This window comes from Trichomonas vaginalis, chromosome I (assembly GCF_026262505.1).
Source record: "Trichomonas vaginalis G3 chromosome I, whole genome shotgun sequence".
Classification (NCBI taxonomy): domain Eukaryota; phylum Parabasalia; order Trichomonadida; family Trichomonadidae; genus Trichomonas; species Trichomonas vaginalis.
The window spans coordinates 4025758-4046780 of NC_067203.1; the positions used below are offsets into that span (position 1 = coordinate 4025758).

The window sequence follows — 21023 nt, forward strand, 5'->3', positions numbered from 1 at the left end:
TGATTCATTAGTATGATAATTACACTTTTATTACATTTTTAACAGGCTTCACGCCTGTATAAAAACGTAACAAAAGTGTAAAAAAAAAGAATTTTAGAGTTGGAGAAGATGATTGCAATTTATTGATATGATTCAATAAATATAAGTTAATCATCTTGTATAATTACAATGCAGAAAAATCATTAATTATATGATTGCAAGGCAGAAAAATTTCAAATTTGTTCAAGCTTGCATTCTGGGCACTTACGTAACACCAGATCTTGCCACTATAGCATATGAAGTCAGCAAATCCATGGCTATTTATAACTTAAGTATATGAGCTTGGCCGATTTAAGTTTAAAACGTTTTACTTTACTCAGTTTTGTCACTTTTTCTCTCTAAAAAAATGCAAGTTTTTCAAGAAATTATTAGCCTGAATCCAGATTTCTTTGAAAAACTTGTTAATGATATATTAGACCATGCATACTCTAAACGTTGGTTTGAGTTAGGAAGTTGTATTGTTGACTTATTTTCGTCAGACGCAATAGTAGGCGAAAGACTAAATATTTACAATAATTTTGTCAAAAACTACATTACCCATCTTAACCAATTACATCTTACCAAATCAATTATACTTGCTGCCCGAGATTTAACTTCGCCTCTAAAATGTTTAGAATTTCTCAAAGAAAATAAAAAATTGATTACCAAAAGACAATTTTCAGTTATAATTGATTTACAAATGGTAAATTTAATGTCACAAAATGGACTCTTCGAAGAGGCCATTCAATTATTAGCAGAAGCAGGTGATGATATTTCTGAAACATCACCTATTTCAGTCAGAATAGAATACTGCAGAACTAGATGTGAGCTAGACAAAGCCAGAAGCGATTATAATTCACTTTATATTGATTATTTTTATTATTTATCAACATCATCAAAATCCGAAGGCCTATTAATTGCATACGATATGTGCATTGCAGCACTCCTTGCAACAGACGTGATTTCATTTCAAGAATTAGCTTCTCATCCGATTTTAAATTCTCTTAAAGCTACAGATAACGAATGGATCAGAAATTTAATCATCTTGATAGATACAGGCGAGCCATCAATTTTAAAAACTTTCGAAAAAGAATATAAACAGAAAATTTTATCAAATCGATTTTTAGCTCCTTACATACAAATGATAGAAGATAAGATAGTCATGTCGATATTCTATACTCTTGTATTTAAGAAACCATTTAAAAATAGAAAAATACAATTTTCTGAAATTAGTGAAGCTTGTCAGATACCAATCGAGAAAGTTGAGTACCTAGTCCTTAAAGCGTTCGCCCACGATATCATTAAGGGCTATATTGATGAAATTGATCAAATTGTCGTAGTAATATGGTGCAAACCAAGAGCTTTAAGTATTGATCGCTTGAAACACCTTAAGAACGAAATAGATAACTGGCGTGAAGTCGTTAACAGAATTAGAACAAAAGGATTGAAAAATGCCGACCAAATTTAATTTTTTGTATTGAATAAATACTTTGTTTGTTTTTGTTTTTTGAAAATTCTAGAAATATTTCATTAGAAAACAACTTATAGACTTTTATTATAATATAATAACACAAATTAATTAAAATGGTTCGAAACCAAGTAAATTCATAGGTGTATTACGAATAGCACCGTATATACCACCTGCAATTCCTCCAAATAATGTTGGCTTTAGCTTTTTGTTGCCAAAATAATATCCGCAAGCAGCTCCTGCAGTAGCGCCTGATACAATGCATATAGGTTGTGTTGGATTCTTATATCCGAATGATTTTGTTAATGTATAATTGACTGCAAAATCAATTCCTGAAAACATGCCAAAAACAGGGATAGCAAGGCCAAGATCTTCTTTAACTGATTTAATATTTCTCATGGCAAAACCTGATGCAGCGGCTGTTAACAGTGTACTTGTTCCTAAAGTAATTCCAACGGATTTTGTTAATTTAAATGGAAATTCCTTTACTATATCTATCTTAGGTCTTATTTCGTAATTCTTTTCATCGAGTAATTGAATTTTAATGAGTACTTCAAGCTGTTCTTTTGTTAAAGCTTTGGCCATTGAAAAATGATTTTTTATTTTTTTTTAGGTCCAATAGGTTGATAAGATCATCATACCTATATTTCATCTGCATTACAAGCATATATCCTTATGGATCCTGAGATATTTGTATCCAAAAGTTAAAGTGCTTTTATGTCTAACCTAAATTGAATCTAATAATCATTCCTTTATTTTTGCTTCTTTCCTTCATGCTCTATATTTATAACCAAATATGTTGTTGTGCGAAAATTGTCTCTATTATATCACTGTTTATACTTTCCATTGGAACAATTATGATTGCAAATTTTTATCTCATATTTCAACGATTGTGTTGAACTATATTGGAAGAATGACCTTAACTCGAGCTTCTCATAGATTCAATAGGATAAATTAAATTTGAAAATTTCGATGTATTGAATTTTTTTTCTTATCACCAACATGGATGAATATAGTTATATCTGTTGAACATAATGATAGTTTAGAAATTGCATGTGTGATAATAAGAATATTCGTCCCCATTACATCCAGAAATGTAGTAACTGCTACGAATAAGTGAAAATACAATGTGTGATTAGAATATCTACAGTTGCAAATCGGAATTTTGTTTGCTCAAAAAAAGATTACAAAAAATTTATACAAAGGTTAGTATTTGGGATGCGAAATGCAAAGATCATATCTAGCGCTAAGGATGTCAATTCGGAAAATTGTTTTCATTTTAGGAGAATATAATTTTCCTTTTCGAAAATTTAAAAAGTGAGACGCGCAGGATTCGAACTTTTTTAAAAGTTGATTTAAATATATTCTAGTGTGGATTCTAAGGATAATATCATATTTAAAATAAGAATATACTAGTTTAGGTGGTATAATTTTTTTCGATAAATTTGAGAGCATGTACGTTTAGGGCATCAAAATTGTCAATTCGCTCAGCGAAAGCTGAGCTAGCTTCGTTCTCGAAAGAATAGGGAAGGAGTGAAAGAGAGTGATACAGATGTTGACACATTCATATCATTTCAACAAATTTTGATCAAATTGAAATGCAATGAAATTCAATTCACTTCATATCCTTCAGTCAGTACATTGACATCCTTCTACATCACAATGATAACTCGTGCATCAATAGTTCTACAACTAACTCAGAAAAAACAAGATTTTTCCTTCCAGCTTACAGCTTTTAAAAAGTTTCGATGATAAAAATCACTCTACTCTTTTTTATCGATATGTTGTGATAGTAGGTAAACGTATTCTTATCGATATTAATAAAAATATTTTTACGAAAATCTGAACCAATTACAGAGTTATTCATAAAGTTTATGATAACTGTAATTACTTCATCTTTGTTTAATATTTGAATAAACAATTTAATTTAATTTGCATAATTTTTTTTAGTTGAAAGACAGGAAACTTAGTTGAGTTTGTATTATTTTTATCGTTCAATTCATTGTATCAGTGAGTGATCCAGATATTTAAGATATTTACAAAAAATTTATTAATTTGATTAACAAATTTTAATCAAAATAGCAAAAATCTATTTGATAGCTGTAAGCAAACAATAATTTTTATTTCAAGCAAAATCAATTATTTTCATCTAAACGTATAAAACTGTCAATTTTATGAGAATAAATTTAAAATCTCATGAAATATAAAGGAGAGTAATATTTTTCAATTTTCTTTTTTTCTTTCTCTCAAATATTTTCTATTGGGAATTTTCTTGTTATCAAAAAATAATTTTAATATTTGTTTATTTCATTACATACAATAAAATTTTCAAAACTCTATTTCTTCACAAGAAAATTTTTTTCCTTCATATGAAGAAACATTTTGTTCTCCATTTGATGCTGAGTCTAAATCTCGATTTTTGAATTTTCTTCTTTCCAAATTTCTTTTTTCCAAATTAGAAGTTTAATTCAAATTTTCAATAGTTTATATATTTTCTCAAACCGTCTTAGATTTTCTCACTTTTTAGGGATTTTCTCTCAAAATATACAAAAATAGTAATACCAATACATGTGTCTAATATACTTTAAAACCATCGTGATAAAATTCAAAAACGAAGAGTTCTTCTTTCCAAATTTTTTTCAAAATCAAAAAAATGAGATAAAAAAATATGTTTGGAAAATTCATTTTTAGCATTTTAGGAATTTTCTCACTTTTCTTCCAAATTGACATCCTTACTAGCGCTTCAATTCGGAAGTATTAAGTTGAATTGAAATGGTGATCGATTTTCCATTTTAAGTTGATCGGTGAAACTTTTATATCGCAGGATAATTAAAATTGAGATGTGACAATTTTTACTTCAAAAATGTTTAAGGAAGAAGCAATCAAGAATCGCCTCGCCAGGACAGAGCTTTCCGAACCAATTTTGGATAAGTTCTGCAGATACGTTAAGGTTGAAACAACAAGTGATCCAACAGTCGAAGACCACAAGCCATCAACAAAAACTCAATGGGATCTTGCTCACATGTTAGTTAAGGAGTTAAAGGACTTTGGCATTGAAGATGTCACAGTTGATGAGCAAGCATACGTTATTGCAAATATCCCAGCTACAAAGGGCTTCGAAGATCGTGCAACAATTTTGTTATGTTCTCATATGGATACATCCCCACAATGCAGTGGAAAGAATGTTAACCCACAAGTATTTCGTGATTACGATGGAAAAGATATCGTTGTCAATGAGAATTTCACAATTAAAATTGAAGACAATCCTCTTCTCAAGAATGCTGTTCACGACACAATTATTACAACAGACGGCAACACTCTTCTCGGTGCCGATGACAAAGCAGGCATTGCTAACATCATGACAGCTCTCGAATACATGTTCAAGACAAAGATGGACCATGGACCACTCCAAATCATGTTCAACGCCGATGAAGAGACAGGCAATGGCATGTTCCAAGTTCCAATGGATAAAATCAAGGCTAAACAGGCTTATACAGTTGATTCAACAGAAATGCCACTTATCGAGTACCAATGCTTCAACGCTTTCATGGCAAAAGTCACATTTACAGGATCTTCCATCCATCCAGGCTACGCTCGTGGAAAATTGGTCAATGCAGCTAATATGGCCGCTCAATTCGTTACAATGCTTCCAAGAAACGAATCTCCAGAAGCTACAGATGAAAGATTTGGCTTCTTCCACGTCACTGACATGGAAGGACAGACAGAAACAGCTCATGTCAATGTTATCATCCGTGATTTCGATATGAACATTGCTAAATCACGCTGCGAACGTCTTAAACAAATCGCAGCTGCCGTTGAAGCAATTTTCCCAGGCGGAAAGGTCAATGTCGACATCAAATTCCAGTACGCAAACATGTTCGACGGAATGGGACCAGATGCAAAGCCAGTCACCATTCTCGAGAAAGCCTGCCGCAACGCATTCGGTGAGCCAAAGGAGTCCTTGATCAGAGGAGGAACAGATGGAAGCCACCTCACTCACCTCGGTGTTCCAACACCAAACATGTTCACTGGAGGAATTAACTGCCACTCTAGATCAGAAATGGCCGTTCTCTCATGGATGGTCGCAAGTACTGAAGTCGTAATCGAGTTGATCAAATTGTGGGCACTTGAGAAAGCTCAGTAAACTTTATCTTTTATATGGACATTATTTAAAAATAATCTTTTTCTTATTATCATTATTATTTTGAAGAATCATTCAGTTTGAACATTTTTAGAGTAAGCGTTTTTTAAAGATGCACTTGCTGCATATGGCTCCAGAAAGTTGCAAGTATATTCTAATATGAAAATTAATAGTAAATAAAGAATCGAACTTATTATACAATGTTGAGTAGAGAGTTATATCCACAATTTAATATTTACAAGCAACAAAAATAAAAATGTTTTGTGGAATTAAAATTCCTTTTTCCAAGGACACAACATTGCTTTAATTCAAAGAAAGTATATCAGCTAAACACACAAGTTTATGTATGTACATATTGTTATAGATAGTTTCCTTTTAAATTCTTTGGACATTTTCAAAATGAATGTTTTCTCTGAATATGAAAACATCATGTTGAAGAGAAAATATTTTCATAATAATATATTTTGATTTGTCTACTGGTGAGCCAAAGGGGTCCATAGGAACAAAATATTATTTGAGAACCATTCTGATTCTCATAATCTTCAAAAAAATTGACGATAGAAGAAGTTTGGCCTCAATTTTTTTTAAAAAAAAGGTATTGATTCAACTAAATAATCAAATACTCCACAAGATTAATAATTGCCAAACTCACGAAAAGGTTATTTTAACAATTAATAACGTCGATATAATGCTTAATAAATACTTCGCTATTGCATTTTCACAAATGTTCTATTCAAATTATCTATTAGATAATAGTATTACTAGTGTTAATATCACTACAGAATTAGAATCGACAGAAATATTCAATGCATTAAAAGATATTCTGCAATATAGGAAATCACAAATTGAATGCAACGAAACTGTATTGAATTGTCTCTTTCATATCGGATTAAAATTAGAAATTAATGAATTAATTGATTTATACAAAAAGAATGTCATTGATAAAATTAAAATCGACAAAAATAATTGTATTGATTTACTTGAATTTTATTTCGATATATCTGCAAAAAAAAAAAAAAAAAAAAAAAAAAAAAAGGGAATGGGGCTTCCAGGCACTTCGTGCCTTCTAGCCCTGAGGATGATTGGTATAATGAAGTTTTTTTTTTCTTGGGGTGTCCTTCCAGGCACTTCGTGCCTTCTAGCCCACATAAATGAAGTTTTTATTCGGAGGTCTTCCAGGAGCTTTTCACAAATTATATATGTTTTCATGTTTTGTCAAGACTTCTTCGTAAATGTTTTGTCATGATTTCATTGTATATGTTTTGTCAAGACTTCTTCGTAATGAGCGTAAATGACCCAAAAATAATGTTTATGTTAGAATGTTAGATCTAACACGTTTTCTAACATGTTTTCTAACATCGTAGAAAACTCATGATTTCATCGTAAATGTTTTGTCAAGACTTCTTCATCGTAAATGTTTTTAACTTCACTTAAAATGCCACGTAAGCTACGTAAGAATATACGTAAGAGGAAGAGAGCATTGAAACATCCAATAGTAAAACTGACACCACAACAACAGTTGCAACAACAAATGCTGAATGACCCCACTATGTTGCAACAAATGTCAAGCAATCCTATGCTTTTAAACCGAGTTGTTGGTGCACAGAGTGGAGGTTTAAGAGCGGCACTTTTAGCGAAAATGGCAGGCTATGGTGGAGCTGCAGACGGAACAGCCTATAACCCTCAAAGTCAAATGAATTTGAGTTCACTCAAAAATCAAATAACAGATGTCAAAAAGTCAAACATAGACATACAGAAACAAACAAATAAGTGAAAACGAAAAGAAACTAGAATATGACAGACACACAAAGAAACTCAATGAGTTAAACGTAGAGAAAAAGAAGAAAGAAGAACAACTGAAAGAACTAAGTACAGAGGAATATGCGAAAAAAGTGTCAGAAAAAGCAGCAGAAGTAGCAAAAATGGAACAAGATGTTATAAATTTGAAAAACCATACTACTCAATATAAAGTACTGAAAGATGAAGAAATAAAACAAAAAGCCCTGAAGACATATATGGATAGCGATGAGTATAAAAAAGAAGTTGAAGCAAATGTAAAGGCAGAAAAACTTTTACAGTTGCAAAACCAAACCGTACAGTATGAAAACTTAGCACAAGAAAGTAAAAATAACGACGCAGCCATGCAAAAGGCAATGAAAAGTGCAGAATATATAAAAGCTAATAATGACTGGTTAGATGCCCAAGCCAACGCTAAAGCAGCCCAACTTATAGGGTCAATAAGGACAAAAATACAAGCGGATGAAGATAGTTCAAATGAAGCTTTAACAAATGCTGACTTTAAGAACGCCTTCGAAGCTCTTCATAGTAAGGTGAAACTAGTGAACGACTTCTCATCTGGAAAGAAACTGAAGTCTGAAGGTTTCGACAAAGAGTTAAAAGAAGTAGCACAAAATATGACGAAAATAACAGATGCAGCAACGAGACAGGCAGTTCAAAGTGCCTATGACGCCGTTAGAGCAACTGTTGTGAAAAGTCAAGAAAAAGAGTTACAACAGACCAAAACAGACCTAGTAAATGCTTTCTTAAGAACGAAAAGTCAGGTAGGACATTACGCTGCAGATGGAACATATGTGCCAGCTGGTGGAATTTATATACCACCAAACCCTCCAAGAGAAGCACCTGCACCAGGACTACCTAGAACATTTACATCGTCACATGGACACAGACACAGGCATGCACCAAAACCAACACAACAACCAACACAACAACCAGCACAACAACCAACACAACAACCAGCACAGCAACCAACAGTTCAAAACCCTGCACAACAACAACCACAAACAGAGCAAGGACATAAAAGAAGTAGAGAACAAGGAAACCAAGAATTCTTAAAAATGCTTAAAGAAGACTATGGTTACCCAGATACTATTGACTTTAGTGACAGATATAAAGAAGCTATTAGAAAGTTCAATGAAGGAAATACTGACCCGAACCTATTTAGCTTTATGGCTCAACACCAAATCGGATATAATTTCAAACCTGGAAAATACAAGCTCGCAAAGGGATATGATTTAATAGCATATCATCCAAATGACATGAACGAATTTACTCCGAGATATTTGGTGTCAGAGCTAAATGACAATTCAACTTTCGTCATGAAACGCGTAAAAAATAGAGACGGAACGAAAGAACAGAGGCTTATGAATGCGAATGACTTAAATAGGGAACTTGTTGAAAACGGTCTCGGAATATATGAAATGCCAGCAGATGAGGTACAAGAAACTCCACAGGAAGAAGTTCAGATACAACCAGACATGGAAGAAATAGTTCAGCAACAACAGCTAGAAGAGCCTGAAGGAAACGAACAAGTCCTTCCTTTGGAAACTAACTTCACAGAACTAGATGAAGATTTGGAACAGCCGAAAAATCTTGACCCTCAACAAGAGCATGAGGTGAATATGGAATCTTTCCAAGAGTCTAAGAAAGATTCGGCTGACATAGTAGAAGAATATCGAAAAATGTTTGCCGACATACAAAAGACTCCAACACCAGATGAAAATATTCAGCATAGAATGAAAGTACTGAAAGAAAATGTACACAAATACAACAACCCTTTTTACTTACGAGCATTTAACGTTCAATCTTCGGATGAACTCGGTGAAAATAAAAGGTTAAATTTCAAGAAAACATATAGAAATGAAACATTGTTTAAAGTTCATTCAGAACCTAACCAAGATGGAAACAAACCTACTTTTGTTTCTGCAGACGATGGAACTACAATGAGATGGGGTCATAAAGCTAATCCGGATAGGTGGTTCATAAACTTACAACCACAATTCCAAGAAGTTGTAGACGCAATGGAAGTCAATGGTGAACCAGATATAGCTGGTATTTTCAGCGCGGCTTTAATGCCATTGAAAGATATGAAAGATGCAGATATTTTGGACCAGTATGAAATGAACATGGCTGATGGAAATATAACACCTGACGTTCTAGAACATTTATCTCAAAGAACTACACAGAACCATAGAGATGGTATATTTGGTGAAGAGTTTAGAAAGAAAGTTAGGGAGAGAGAAGGAAGAGAACCTATTGTACATGACCTTGCAAACGAAAGTTTACAAAATGTCATAAAAACTTACTTTGCAGACAATGAACCGAGAAGGGATGAATATTTAAGTAAACTCAAATGGACAGTACCAAATGAAATGTTAGTATTGAAAAACATGTTCCTTGACAAAATAAAACCAACTACAGAAATAAACGACGCAAGACTGAAAGATTGGGTAAAAGCTTTCCCATTCACAAAAGATATAGTTGGTAACATGGAAAGAAAACCAGAATGGCTACAAAAACATATATTTGGAAACGAGCATATTCCATATGGACAAGCTATATTTGAAGAGCTTGAACCGGAAACTCAGGAAAGAGTCATGCAAACAATACGCGAAGACTCAAATACAAACTATGACAAAATCTTTCTAGGATATAGGTTACCTGAGATGGGCGACCAGAGCCCAAAGGCAAAAAGGACATGGAAAATTTACAACATACTAGGTGAACATGAGGCAAAGATGCAACAAAACTCAGTCAGGAAGAAAGTAAAGCTTGGTCCACGTGGGTTCTATTATGACACATAAACCCAACTATTCTATATTTTTACCCATATGAAATGTACGCCGCTCAGAATATAACGCCAACAGTTTTGGATGCTATGAATGGAAATGTTTCCGAATGGTATAACGAATGCGACAATGCCATTAGAAGGTCAGAAATAGTTCCTGGAACTTACGAATATACAACTGCTGTTTCTTATGGAAACGTAGGTGAGTTTGGAGAAGGTTCTTCAACAACAGTAGATATTGCTTGCGACAGGTTTCATATAATTTCTATTGACAACTCTTTCTTATACGTGGAACAAGACATTGAAATAAAACCTTCTGCCAAGTTGTCTGACAAGAAAGGTTGCAATGGAATTTTCTATGTCGGATACCAATATGCTCCAGAAGTTTTCATGGGATATAAGATATATTCTAACTCTGACTTAGTTCAAACAGTAACATGGGCAAACTATGAATGGTTCGCTTTGAGAAACTCAGTACAACCACAAGCTAGAGAACAAACAGACCAGTATGCAACTATTGAGAAAATAAGAAGACTTGACCCTAACGTTCCAGGAGTTTATGTTAACCTTTCTGGACAAACTGCAGCAGCAGTAACCAAAGTAAAATTGAAACTTAGAGTTCCTTTGTCATCTTTCCTCATCTTCAGGTTTTTAAGATACTTGCCAAACTGGGCAGGAAAAATTTCTATCGAACTTACTCCAAGCAAAAATAACTTAGTCATTGCACCAACACAAGACCCATTCACTCTTACAGAAGTAGTGGGAACAAATAAAATGTCATTCGCCGACTTTTGCAAAAACAAAGTTGACTTAGACTTTGGTTTCTCAAACCTCAACACTGAAGTAAACTATTATTTCAATGCTGCTGGAGATGCTTGGGACCCAGTTAAGTTCACATGCGAAAAATTTGAATGCAAGAGAATAGAAAGCAGACTTGCAGTCTATATGTTGGACCCAGATATTTCAAATGCTTTAGCTGCCAAATATATTGCAGTTCCACTTATGTTCCCTATACACCAAATATCTGTCAAAGACTTTGCAGGTGAAGTTGGAAACCAAAGTGCTGACCCAGGTGCAAGAACAGATATTGCTTTAACAACTGCAATGAAACATGCAGATACTATGTTTGTACTGTTCAGACGAACTATAAATGACTATTCTTGTTTCTACAACCCCGGTATTAAATATCATATAAACATAGATGGCAAATACTATCCAAGAGAAGAATATTCTACAGTTGAGGATATGAGGTCATACAACTTGACATTAGATGCTATGAACTTTAACAACAACTTCACAACAACCATTAACCCTGAAATGCAAAGTTCTATTATGCCATATGTGAAAGTATGGACTCATGCAGGAGCTCAAAAAACTCAATATACAAATGGAGACCGTTCAAACTTTTGGCTTGGCATTCCATTTGCTGACTCAGAAGACTTTATGGGTGGTATTTCAACTGTTGGTACTGTACAAATACAATATACTGGTGACAGAGACGGTCCAGATGAATTGAAAGCAAAGAAGTTTACAAAACCAATAGCACTTTTCACGGAAGATGCTCTTTTGAAGATTCGTTCGATGAAACCTGCTGGGGCTCCTCAGATTGGTATAACGACAGCTTCCATCGAGCAGATTTTGGCAGCAGGTCAGTAAGTTGTTCTTGAACTGACTTCTCTCCGTCAAATATTGACAGTACGCCAGTCTTAACATAGTATTGTATTAAAAACTTACCTTTAGAAATATCGGTCAGTTTTGTTGCTATATTTTTGTCTGCTTCATGAACTTTCACCATCTCGGTTATACCAACTTTCTTTGCTTTATGAAAATATTTTGGTTCAGCAAAGACTGCTATTCTATAACATTTTCCATTGTTTGTATAAAGAACTACTCTGTCAATGAACTTGTATTGTTTGTGTGTGTAAACTTTGTTCTGCTTCAATTCGAAGAGATACTCAAATACGTCCATCTTTTTATTCTAAGTAAAATGTCATTTCCGAAAAATAGAAGCGTAAGTGTTTCAAAAGGTTTAATGGCGGTGGCAGATGTGAAGTTAAATTCACCAACTCAAACAAACAGTCAAAGTGTTGTTGTCAATGTCAAAGAAAGAGATGTTGAAGTGGGGAAACCATACGAAGACGAAGATGGTATAACAATAGTTCCTGTAAAAGAACAACCAACATACCCTGAAGTTAGCAGAGACTTAAGTTCTGTTGCAGATATTCGAAATGACTACCAACAACTGAAAGACAAACTTCAAACTCAGGAGAAGATTTGTCAAGCTTTAAGTATAATGTTAAACTTGGTCGAACACAACCCTGTAAAAATGAACTCATATGTCATCGCACCTCATGAAATTTTGAAAGAACTATTGAAACTTTTGACAGAGGCAGATGATATAAACATCAAAGAAATAGAACCCGACATTAGTTGCTGTGGTGTTTCATATAATGTCATTGACAAGATATACGTTATGAAAGGAGGTGAAACGTTGAACTTAAAATATAGTTTCCCAGACGTCATAAAAATATTTGACGACCACAACATTTCATTAAAATTTACTTGCTAAGTAAAAATGGCAGAAGACATAGTGGTTTATACTATTACGACTAAAAACCCTGAGTCATATAATTCTATAACAACAAACTTACAAAGTCCTCAAGGACGATATTGTAAACTGACCTTAAACACGATGACGACTAAAGCCTGTTTTGCTCTTTTGACACCAGAAGACTTTATTGTTGTGAATGGTAAAAAATACTTCTTTGAAGATACTTACTCAGATATACCACCAACAGGTTTTGTTGACTTATTTAATACTTTACGTACGAGTGTAACATGTGCTGCAACTAGAGCAGGTTTCATTATGTTTGGATGTCCGACTGAGTTTACTATAAACAATATGAGCTATAATACAAAACTTATATCTGGTTTTTACTACCAACAGTTTCCTATAACAGGAAAAGGTGTCATACAAGGAATGTCTATTCCATTGACTTTAAGTACACCTATTTTATATATTGTTTCAAACTTAGGTTCAAAGTGTTATTCGAATGTCGACAGAAACTACTATGACCAAAAGATACTCATGCGTATAAACAATACTTTCTCTGCTGGTTTGCCTATTGTTCATTCGAATGCAGAATTTTCAACCTTAGTGAACTCAAACACTTTGGCAAGTATAACGTTGACATTAGTTGACGCAAACTTTGTTCCTGTAAAACTTTTATGTCCTATGTATTTGTCAATGACGGCAGAAAGTTTCGAATTGGAAGATGCAACCGGTGAAAGTATTGTATTACAAGAACAACTTCAACAACAAATAGCTCAAGAACAACAAATGCAACAAATGCAACAACAAAGTCAAGAATAAAAAAAATATTTTTTTTATTTTTATAAAAATGTACAGAATAGATGTTTCAGATTTTTATGACTTCCAAGCATTCAGAAATATGTGTCCATTTCGAGACTATAACAAAGCAGTCGAGAATTTGAAACGTTTAGTCATTTATGTCGACTCTGCCCCAGAATGTTATGTCATGAAAGAATGGGATGTTGTCTTTAACAAACCTAAAGCGACAATAGTTTCAGAACAAGAATGTAGACAGAAACTTAAGAAAATAAAAGTTGTACAAGTTGGAATGAAGATGTTAGATGCTTGGGATATCTTATTGTCAAAGTTAGAAGATTTTTCAGTTCGAGGTATAAAGTTCTATACACCTTCTCCAAACTTCTATTCTATCTTCACTGGATATAAATACGAACAAGTAGAATGGAAAGAAAATATTATAGAAGCTTGGTTAGACCATGTCAAAGAAATTATATGCAATGGAAACGAAAGAGTCTATGAGTATATCTTATGTTGGTTTGCAAACATCTTACAACATCCAAGTGCTAAAAATGAAACTGCTCTCATTATAATTGGAAAACAAGGAACTGGTAAGAACACATTCTTTACAGATATCTTATGCAAACTGTTAGAAGGTTATTCGAATCCGAATATGACAAACTTAGAAAACATCTGTGGCAAGTTTAACTCCTCAATAGAGAATATGAAACTTATAGTTTGCAATGAACTTCAAAGTATAGATACAACAAAAGTTTTGAACTCAGATGCTTTGAAGAGTCTTATAACAGACAAAGTTGGAGTTGTTGAAAGAAAGTATAAAGACCAAAGAGTTTGTGAAAATGTTGCAAACTTCATTATGGTTTCAAACAATGTTGTTCCGATGAAGTTAGAAAGTTCTGACAGAAGATATGTAGTTGTCAGAACGTCAGATTCTCATATGCAAGATACAGAATATTTTGACGACTTAGCAGAAACTTTGACATCTGACTTTTACAACCACTTGTTCTCATATTTCATGACATTAGATATTTCAAAGTTCAATCCAAGACAAATTCCACATACCGAAGAAAGACAAACATTGTTAGAAGCAAACAAGAGTGTATATGAACTGTTCATAGATGAGACTAACTTTGAGTGTTTAGATGAAAGGTCATTGTACGATTCATATAAACAGTATTGTCAAGAGTATGGTTATATGGCAGCGTCTAAACGAACATTCTTGGCAAATGTCAAAAGTCTTTTAGACATACAGAACGGCGTATATACAAAGAAAAATTTTTATGAGTAAATTTTAAAAAAAATCTTTTTTTATCCGATAGAAAAGATGGCAAAATTCATCTCAGTAAATAAGTACATGACAGAAGTCAAAGAAGAACTAGACCCATTCGCTTATTTGAATGTTTACTTCTACCATTTTGAAAAGTCTTTATTCAGCAAAGTTTGGAACATCGAACCAGTTAAGTTTGCTATTGTGACTAAAAATGGTGCGAAATTTGAAGACTTAGACATAGAAGGTTTGTTAACAGTCAAAGAAAATTTTGACAGAAGGTTTTCAAACCTTAAAGAAGGCAAAGCATACAAACTTGTTATACCTTATGAACCAAAGAAAGCAGACGACTATGAATATTATGAGTCTAAGATAGTTGAAGTTCAAGGTAAATTGGGTAAAAAGATTTTAGAGTCTAAGCCAGTGTTTGCTCCTAAAGAGGAAGAGAACATTGACATTGACCCAGAAATGTTCTAAAAATAAAATTTTATTTTTACATGTCAAATTTCTTTTTCTCTGGAACTGGTTCAGGTTCTTTTTTCTCTTCTTCTACTTTCTTTTCTTTCTTTTCTCTCTTCTTCTTCTTCTTCTCTGGTGGAGTTATGTCAAATTTGGCGCAACCATATTTATGTAAAAGTTCTTTGTCCTTTAATAGCTCTTCTATTCTGTTTTCTATTTCATCTTCAAGAACAGCGCATGTGTCTTCTTTGCATTCTAAGAACTTTTGTTGGACTTCATCTTTCCAATCGGTGTCATCTCTGTCAACAAGTCTGTCATTGACAAATTTTAAGACTGCTCTGCTTAATGTTTTATGGTTCTTGTCATATTCCCAGAAACAGAACTTTAGAACAAATTCACCTTTCTTGTTTACACTATGTAAGATTTTATGGTCGACAGATGTTTTGCTGTCAAAAAGCTTGTCTCGAATATAGATAGCGAAATCGCTAGACATTTTCTAAAAGATAAAAATTTTAATTTTTCTAAAAATATGTTAGAAAAAAAGTTTGCTGACATTGACAAAAAATTTGAGAATGTTTTAAACAAGAACAAGAGGAAGTTAGAAAATGCTCAGATAAAACCCATACATGAAAAGTTCTTATTTGCTCAGAATGGTATAACAGGTCTAATCGCACCACCTGGGTCGGGTAAGACTTTCACTTATCTTAAAATGGCTGCACAACAACAAGAACTAGATGAGAAGAACCCATTCTATGAGTTAGTTGTTATTTGTTCGACTTCTGGTCAATTTGACCAAACCGTCAATTCGTTCAAAGATATTATAAAGAAGTCTAAGTTAGTATGTATAAAGGATACTGAGTTGTTAGATTGGATAAAGAAGTACCAAAGAAGAGTTTTGAAGTATAATGCTATAAATGAGTATATAAATTCGAAGTTTAAAGACCCTAATGAGGAAATGCAGAGAATATTAGAGAAGAAACACTTCAGAAACAAACAGAAAGAGATAGAATACATTTCGAAGAAATTGCAATCTTACGATTGGAAGACTTACCCTCATAGATGTCTTCTTATCTTAGATGACTTTGCTTCTCATCCTTTGCTTAAGAATAGAGAACAAGATATGTGTCGAATTCTTAAGAAGCTCAGACACTTTAACATCTCAGTTGTCATTTGTGTACAGACAGCAAAGAGTTTAAGTAAAGATGTTAAAAGAATACTTACTGACATTATACTTTTCCCTGGATTGTCCGAAGACGATTTCATGGAACTTATGAAAGAGTCCATGGCAGGTAAGTTTGACAGACATGAACTATGGGAGAAGTACAAAGTCATACAAGACCCTCATACTTCTTTCAGAATTCATATCTACGCAAACAAAGTTCAAATTGTAAAAAGTCAAGCTTGAAAAATAAAGAGTTTAGTCTTAGTCTGTTGTGGTGCTGGGGCTGTCGGTTCTTCTGGCTTTGGAAGACATTCAGGAAGAGGAACGTCGGACATTCGTTTGTGTCCTGTCGGATGGAAGAACTTTTTCTGTCGGATGGAAGAACTTTTTCTGTCGGAAGGAAAAACTTTTTCTGTCGGAAGGAAAAACTTTTTCTGAAGTTCGACCAAAAAGTTCTCAATTTTCGAAAATTTGAATGGTTTACGGACGAACAACAGGAAAAATTTTTCCTGTTGTCGGGAATTTTTTTTCCAGTTGTCGGGAAATTTTTTTCCAGTTGTCGGGAAGGACTTGGAATGTCGGAAGGAAGAACTTGGAATGTCGGAAGGAAGAACTTGGAGTGCCAGAAGGATTTGACAAGACAATTTACCTTATAGAGCTACCTGAGCCATCTGAAGTCAAGCTTGAAAAATAAATGGTTCATCTACTCTGCTTGTTTGAAGTTGTCAAAATACTCTGTTATTTTTTCCTTTAACAATGGCAAATCTTCTTTGAATGTAAGAATTGTACAACCTTTAATATCATAGTGTGTTTGAGGTAACGTATCTTGAACTATTTGTTTCACATCTTCATTCGGTGTCATTGAAATCGGTAAGTTTTCGCGATAGAACCAATTTCTGTCAGATTTGTAAATCTTAGCAAGGTCGTAAAAGCTTTTGTTGTTTCTTCTGACTAAATGCAACATAACCATATCTTTATCTTCTTCATTTTCCATCTCTTCAGTATAAATCATATACTTATAGTTCTTTTCCTTTCCTTTTGGTACCGAACGTGGTATTCTTTTCTGAATGCTTTTGTCTTTTGCTTCAAGCTTGTTTTCCATCTCTTCACGTTCTTGTCTATGAATTTCATCTAACATCATGAAAATATAACAAGCGTAACGAGGTGAAGCCCACATTGCAACAGCATTTACAAGAAGTCTATGAACATAATATCCTCTAAAACCAGGAGCCAAATTCTTGCGATTTTCGTACGGAATCTCTACCCTCGGTTTTCCGAGGGTAGCAAACATATGAGGAAATTCTTCTAAAAGTTCTTTTGTCTGTTGGTTTTCAAACCAATGATATGCTTGCTTTGTAGAACGAAGAGCGTTCAAAATACTTTGCATTTGGTACATATCGTCTTTGACTGAACGAATGAGACGGAGTTGTTTGTTAAACTGTATGTACTCATATTCTTCATTTATAGCTTCATGGACTATAACTGTTGTTGTGTTCTCTGTTGTTGACATATCTGTCTTTATATTCCGGATAAAAAAATAAATAAAAATAAAACTAACTTTATTTTTTCTATCTTTCACAAAAGACCAAAAATAAACGCTTTACATGTATTTTTCAGCAACTTCGTCAAATAATTTTATAGCTTTATCTATCTCATCCACTTCAAACGTTTCTTTACCTTTTATGGGAGCACCATACATTTTCTCAAACTTTTCAAGTAGTTCTGTTTCAGCAGCTCTCATATCGTTAACGAACACAACCTTGACTCTATTGACTGTACTGTCTATCTTTGAGTTATATTATATGTTTCCTATCTTATATCTCTTTGTATTGAAGTCCTTCGGTTTCTGAACGATGTAAAGTAAGCCTTCACTGCAACGTTCCGTATCGAATGAACCATATGTTATGAAGTTATATCCAACAACTGGGTCTAACCATAACAAAAACTATTGGTATAAGACTTTTGTCTATAAGATATGCTGTAGTTCCATAGAATCTTACCGATATCATAAGCCTAGGATTTCTTGTCAAAATTTTCTGACTAGAAGCAGTTCTAACCCAGTCGTGGGATGTTTTCTTTCCAAATGGAGATATAATGTCTGACAAGAATATTTGTTTATTTCTTTGAGTATCTTACGTTTAAATCACCAATTCTAACCAATTTAGTGTTATTGTCTATCTTTTTAACTGTTTTCAAACTCAGTGTTTGTCATTTCTGTTCTTACATACAAAATAAAAAAATAAATAAAAATAATGTTTATGTTAGAATGTTAGATCTAACATGTTTCTAACATGTTTCTAACATGGTCTAAAACAACATAAAATTCATGAAATTTCATACGGAATTCAGCAAAAATAATGTTTATGTTAGAATGTTAGATCTAACATGTTTTCTAACATGTTTTCTAACATGGTCTAAAACATACAAAACTCATGAAATTTCATACGGAATTCAGCAAAAATAATGTTTATGTTAGAATGTTAGATCTAACATGTTTTCTAACATGTTTTCTAACATAACTATTTACAAGCGTTTTACATGGTATAATGTTTGCGATGGTTCATGACTCTAAACAGTTTCGTAGCTTCAATTCTTCTTTTAGTACATCGAATGTTTAACTATGCCGAAGGTTTCTTATATACTTCTTCTTGACGTCAGATAATAGGAAATCGTCAGCAGTTGGATAGTTTTTGTTCAGAAATTCTAACATGTTCATTTTATCTTCTGCTGGTTTTTCTGCTTCTTTCTTTAAATCTGCATAGTCGTTTCGCATACGTTCTATCTCTTTGACGGAGTAGTTATATTTCCTCATTGCTGCTTTACATTTTGAACATTGCGGATTCATTTTTGCGTTATATTCTGAAACCTTACCTGCTAAAACAACTAAGGCGTCAATGGTTTTCTTCATCTCGAACATAGCGGGTCTTATTTGTTCGTTCCATACCTTACCCTACTATCTTTATCTCTTATTTCCCAAACACATTTTGCAACTAACGAAACAAAGTTGTCGTAGGTCTTAAACTCCCCAGATTTGTATATGTCAGAGATGTTCTTATATACCATGTCGCAATCTTTGTCCATAACTTTATGGTTGCAATGAAATCCTAGAAACTCATAGTTTACCTTTCGTATGAACTTCTTTATTTCTACTGAGTCAGTTGCTTTGACTTCTATTTCGTCAAATTCTGGAATAGTAAGCTTTTGTTGTTGGATTTCAGGAAGTTTAGGTAGATGGTCAATAATATCCTGCATTTCATAAAGATATTCTTCATCTGTTTCATCTTTTGCAGTGCAATCTAAATCTCCTTGGAGAAGTTCTTGCTTTATCTTCTGGATTTCTGTTTCGAAAGTATATGAAGAAGGAATGAAGCTTTTCATCTCTACTAACATTGAAGTTGGGTTCATGACTAACGAGTTTGGTGCTGTAGTTGCTAACATGTTCTTACAATAAAAATAAAAAATATTTTTTTAAAAAAAACTAACTTTATTTTTTATTTCGGGAAAATTCATGAAAATTCAAGAGTTTTAGACCATGTTAGAAAACGTGTTAGAAAACATGTTAGATCTAACATTCTAACATAAATTATATTTTTGGTGTAAAATTCATGAAAATTCAAGAGTTTTAGACCATGTTAGAAAACGTGTTAGAAAAACATGTTAGATCTAACATTCTAACATAAATTATATTTTGGGTCATTTACGCTCATTCCGATGAAGAAGTCTTGACAAACATTTATGAAGAAGTCTTGACAAAACATTTACGAAGAAGTCCATGAAAAATTCAAGAGGGTAGAAAAGAGGTAGAAGACAGGTTAGATCTAACCTTCTACCCTAAAATATATTTTTGTCGAAAAAAAATGGTTCATTTACTCACAATATTTTTGTACAAAACGACCCCAAACTTTTAACTTCTTTCTGCAGCTTCTAATGTTATCTTAGCGAGTTCATATTCTCTAAATTCTCTCTTAAATCTTCTTGTTCCCATTGGTCTAGTTCGTATGGAGAATCTCTATAACCAGAACATATCTCACGTTCATGTTCTATTTGTTTTTCATGCATTTTTCTAACTTCTTCTTCAAACAAAGGTTTTGCATTCTCTACTGTATCTTCAAGTTCTTCTTCATCTAACTTCTCATGAACTTTCTTGTCTATGGAGTCCATAATTTTCCAACTGCTATACAATATTTGGAGAAGCCCACATTGCAATATAGTTTACGAGTCTGGGTCTACATACATTCCTCTAACCTGTTTGATTTCATCCGGAATTCCTGCATGAACTTTGTATAAAAAGCAACCCCCGTTTTCCGCGGGTTGGTATATTCTTCACAAAATGCCTTAAAATACTCTTCCCAGGACTTATTTTCCAACAACCTTCTAAAGTCTTTCCTAAACTGCTGACACATCTTTGTTGCATTTATATAACCATCCTTGTCTCTACGTAAGACTTCAATACCGTTGTAAGTGCCTTTGTGAATGTTTCGCCATTAGATTTGTTCGTGAACGTTTTTGCTTCGACTGACATTTCTGTTCTTACAATAAAAATAAAAAAATATTTTTGGTGGGACGTCGGACAT

The 21023-nt window shown here is 33.3% G+C and overlaps 12 protein-coding genes and 2 pseudogenes across 14 annotated transcripts, besides 1 other annotated feature; 9 read left to right on the plus strand and 5 right to left on the minus strand.

Moving 5' to 3' along the window:
- Window positions 1-385: 385 nt before the first annotated feature.
- Window positions 386-1486, plus strand: TVAGG3_0925770 (proteasome assembly; the record flags this gene model as incomplete). Its single annotated transcript, XM_001327074.1, has 1 exon — window positions 386-1486. The coding sequence occupies one exon, from the start codon at window positions 386-388 to the stop codon at window positions 1484-1486; it is 1101 nt and encodes a 366-aa protein (XP_001327109.1).
- Window positions 1487-1586: 100 nt separating this feature from the next.
- Window positions 1587-2076, minus strand: TVAGG3_0925780 (uncharacterized protein; the record flags this gene model as incomplete). Its single annotated transcript, XM_001327073.2, has 1 exon — window positions 1598-2071. One exon carries the CDS (start codon window positions 2069-2071, stop codon window positions 1598-1600), a length of 474 nt encoding a protein of 157 aa, XP_001327108.1.
- A 2070-nt stretch (window positions 2077-4146) lies between these two features.
- Window positions 4147-5670, plus strand: TVAGG3_0925790 (Clan MH, family M20, peptidase T-like metallopeptidase; the record flags this gene model as incomplete). The annotated part of the gene is made up of 1 exon (XM_001327072.2): window positions 4350-5630. The coding sequence occupies one exon, from the start codon at window positions 4350-4352 to the stop codon at window positions 5628-5630; it is 1281 nt and encodes a 426-aa protein (XP_001327107.1).
- Window positions 5671-7062: 1392 nt separating this feature from the next.
- TVAGG3_0925800 (protein of unknown function, DUF4106 family) lies at window positions 7063-7213 on the plus strand (the record flags this gene model as incomplete). Its single annotated transcript, XM_051252407.1, has 1 exon — window positions 7063-7213. A coding segment is annotated over one exon (151 nt), but the record flags the coding sequence as incomplete, so codon positions are not given.
- A 336-nt stretch (window positions 7214-7549) lies between these two features.
- Window positions 7550-8331, plus strand: TVAGG3_0925810 (protein of unknown function, DUF4106 family; the record flags this gene model as incomplete). The annotated part of the gene is made up of 1 exon (XM_051252408.1): window positions 7550-8331. A coding segment is annotated over one exon (782 nt), but the record flags the coding sequence as incomplete, so codon positions are not given.
- A 151-nt stretch (window positions 8332-8482) lies between these two features.
- Window positions 8483-10228, plus strand: TVAGG3_0925820 (protein of unknown function, DUF4106 family; the record flags this gene model as incomplete). Its single annotated transcript, XM_051252409.1, has 1 exon — window positions 8483-10228. The coding sequence occupies one exon, from the start codon at window positions 8483-8485 to the stop codon at window positions 10226-10228; it is 1746 nt and encodes a 581-aa protein (XP_051077983.1).
- An 86-nt stretch (window positions 10229-10314) lies between these two features.
- Window positions 10315-21023: part of a mobile genetic element that runs on past the window's edge.
- TVAGG3_0925840 (uncharacterized protein) lies at window positions 13614-14004 on the plus strand (the record flags this gene model as incomplete). Its single annotated transcript, XM_051252410.1, has 1 exon — window positions 13614-14004. A coding segment is annotated over one exon (391 nt), but the record flags the coding sequence as incomplete, so codon positions are not given.
- Window positions 14214-14849, plus strand: TVAGG3_0925850 (uncharacterized protein; the record flags this gene model as incomplete). The annotated part of the gene is made up of 1 exon (XM_051252411.1): window positions 14214-14849. The coding sequence occupies one exon, from the start codon at window positions 14214-14216 to the stop codon at window positions 14847-14849; it is 636 nt and encodes a 211-aa protein (XP_051077985.1).
- Window positions 14886-15305, plus strand: TVAGG3_0925860 (protein of unknown function, DUF4108 family; the record flags this gene model as incomplete). Its single annotated transcript, XM_051252412.1, has 1 exon — window positions 14886-15305. One exon carries the CDS (start codon window positions 14886-14888, stop codon window positions 15303-15305), a length of 420 nt encoding a protein of 139 aa, XP_051077986.1.
- Window positions 15322-15780, minus strand: TVAGG3_0925870 (uncharacterized protein; the record flags this gene model as incomplete). The annotated part of the gene is made up of 1 exon (XM_051252413.1): window positions 15322-15780. One exon carries the CDS (start codon window positions 15778-15780, stop codon window positions 15322-15324), a length of 459 nt encoding a protein of 152 aa, XP_051077987.1.
- On the plus strand, window positions 15817-16614 carry TVAGG3_0925880 (protein of unknown function, DUF4106 family; the record flags this gene model as incomplete). Its single annotated transcript, XM_051252414.1, has 1 exon — window positions 15817-16614. A coding segment is annotated over one exon (798 nt), but the record flags the coding sequence as incomplete, so codon positions are not given.
- Window positions 17153-17959, minus strand: TVAGG3_0925890 (KilA, N-terminal/APSES-type HTH, DNA-binding family; the record flags this gene model as incomplete). The annotated part of the gene is made up of 1 exon (XM_051252415.1): window positions 17153-17959. One exon carries the CDS (start codon window positions 17957-17959, stop codon window positions 17153-17155), a length of 807 nt encoding a protein of 268 aa, XP_051077989.1.
- On the minus strand, window positions 18973-19887 carry TVAGG3_0925900 (annotated as a pseudogene). The gene has a single exon. A coding segment is annotated over exon 1 (915 nt).
- TVAGG3_0925910 lies at window positions 20316-20971 on the minus strand (annotated as a pseudogene). The gene has a single exon. A coding segment is annotated over exon 1 (656 nt).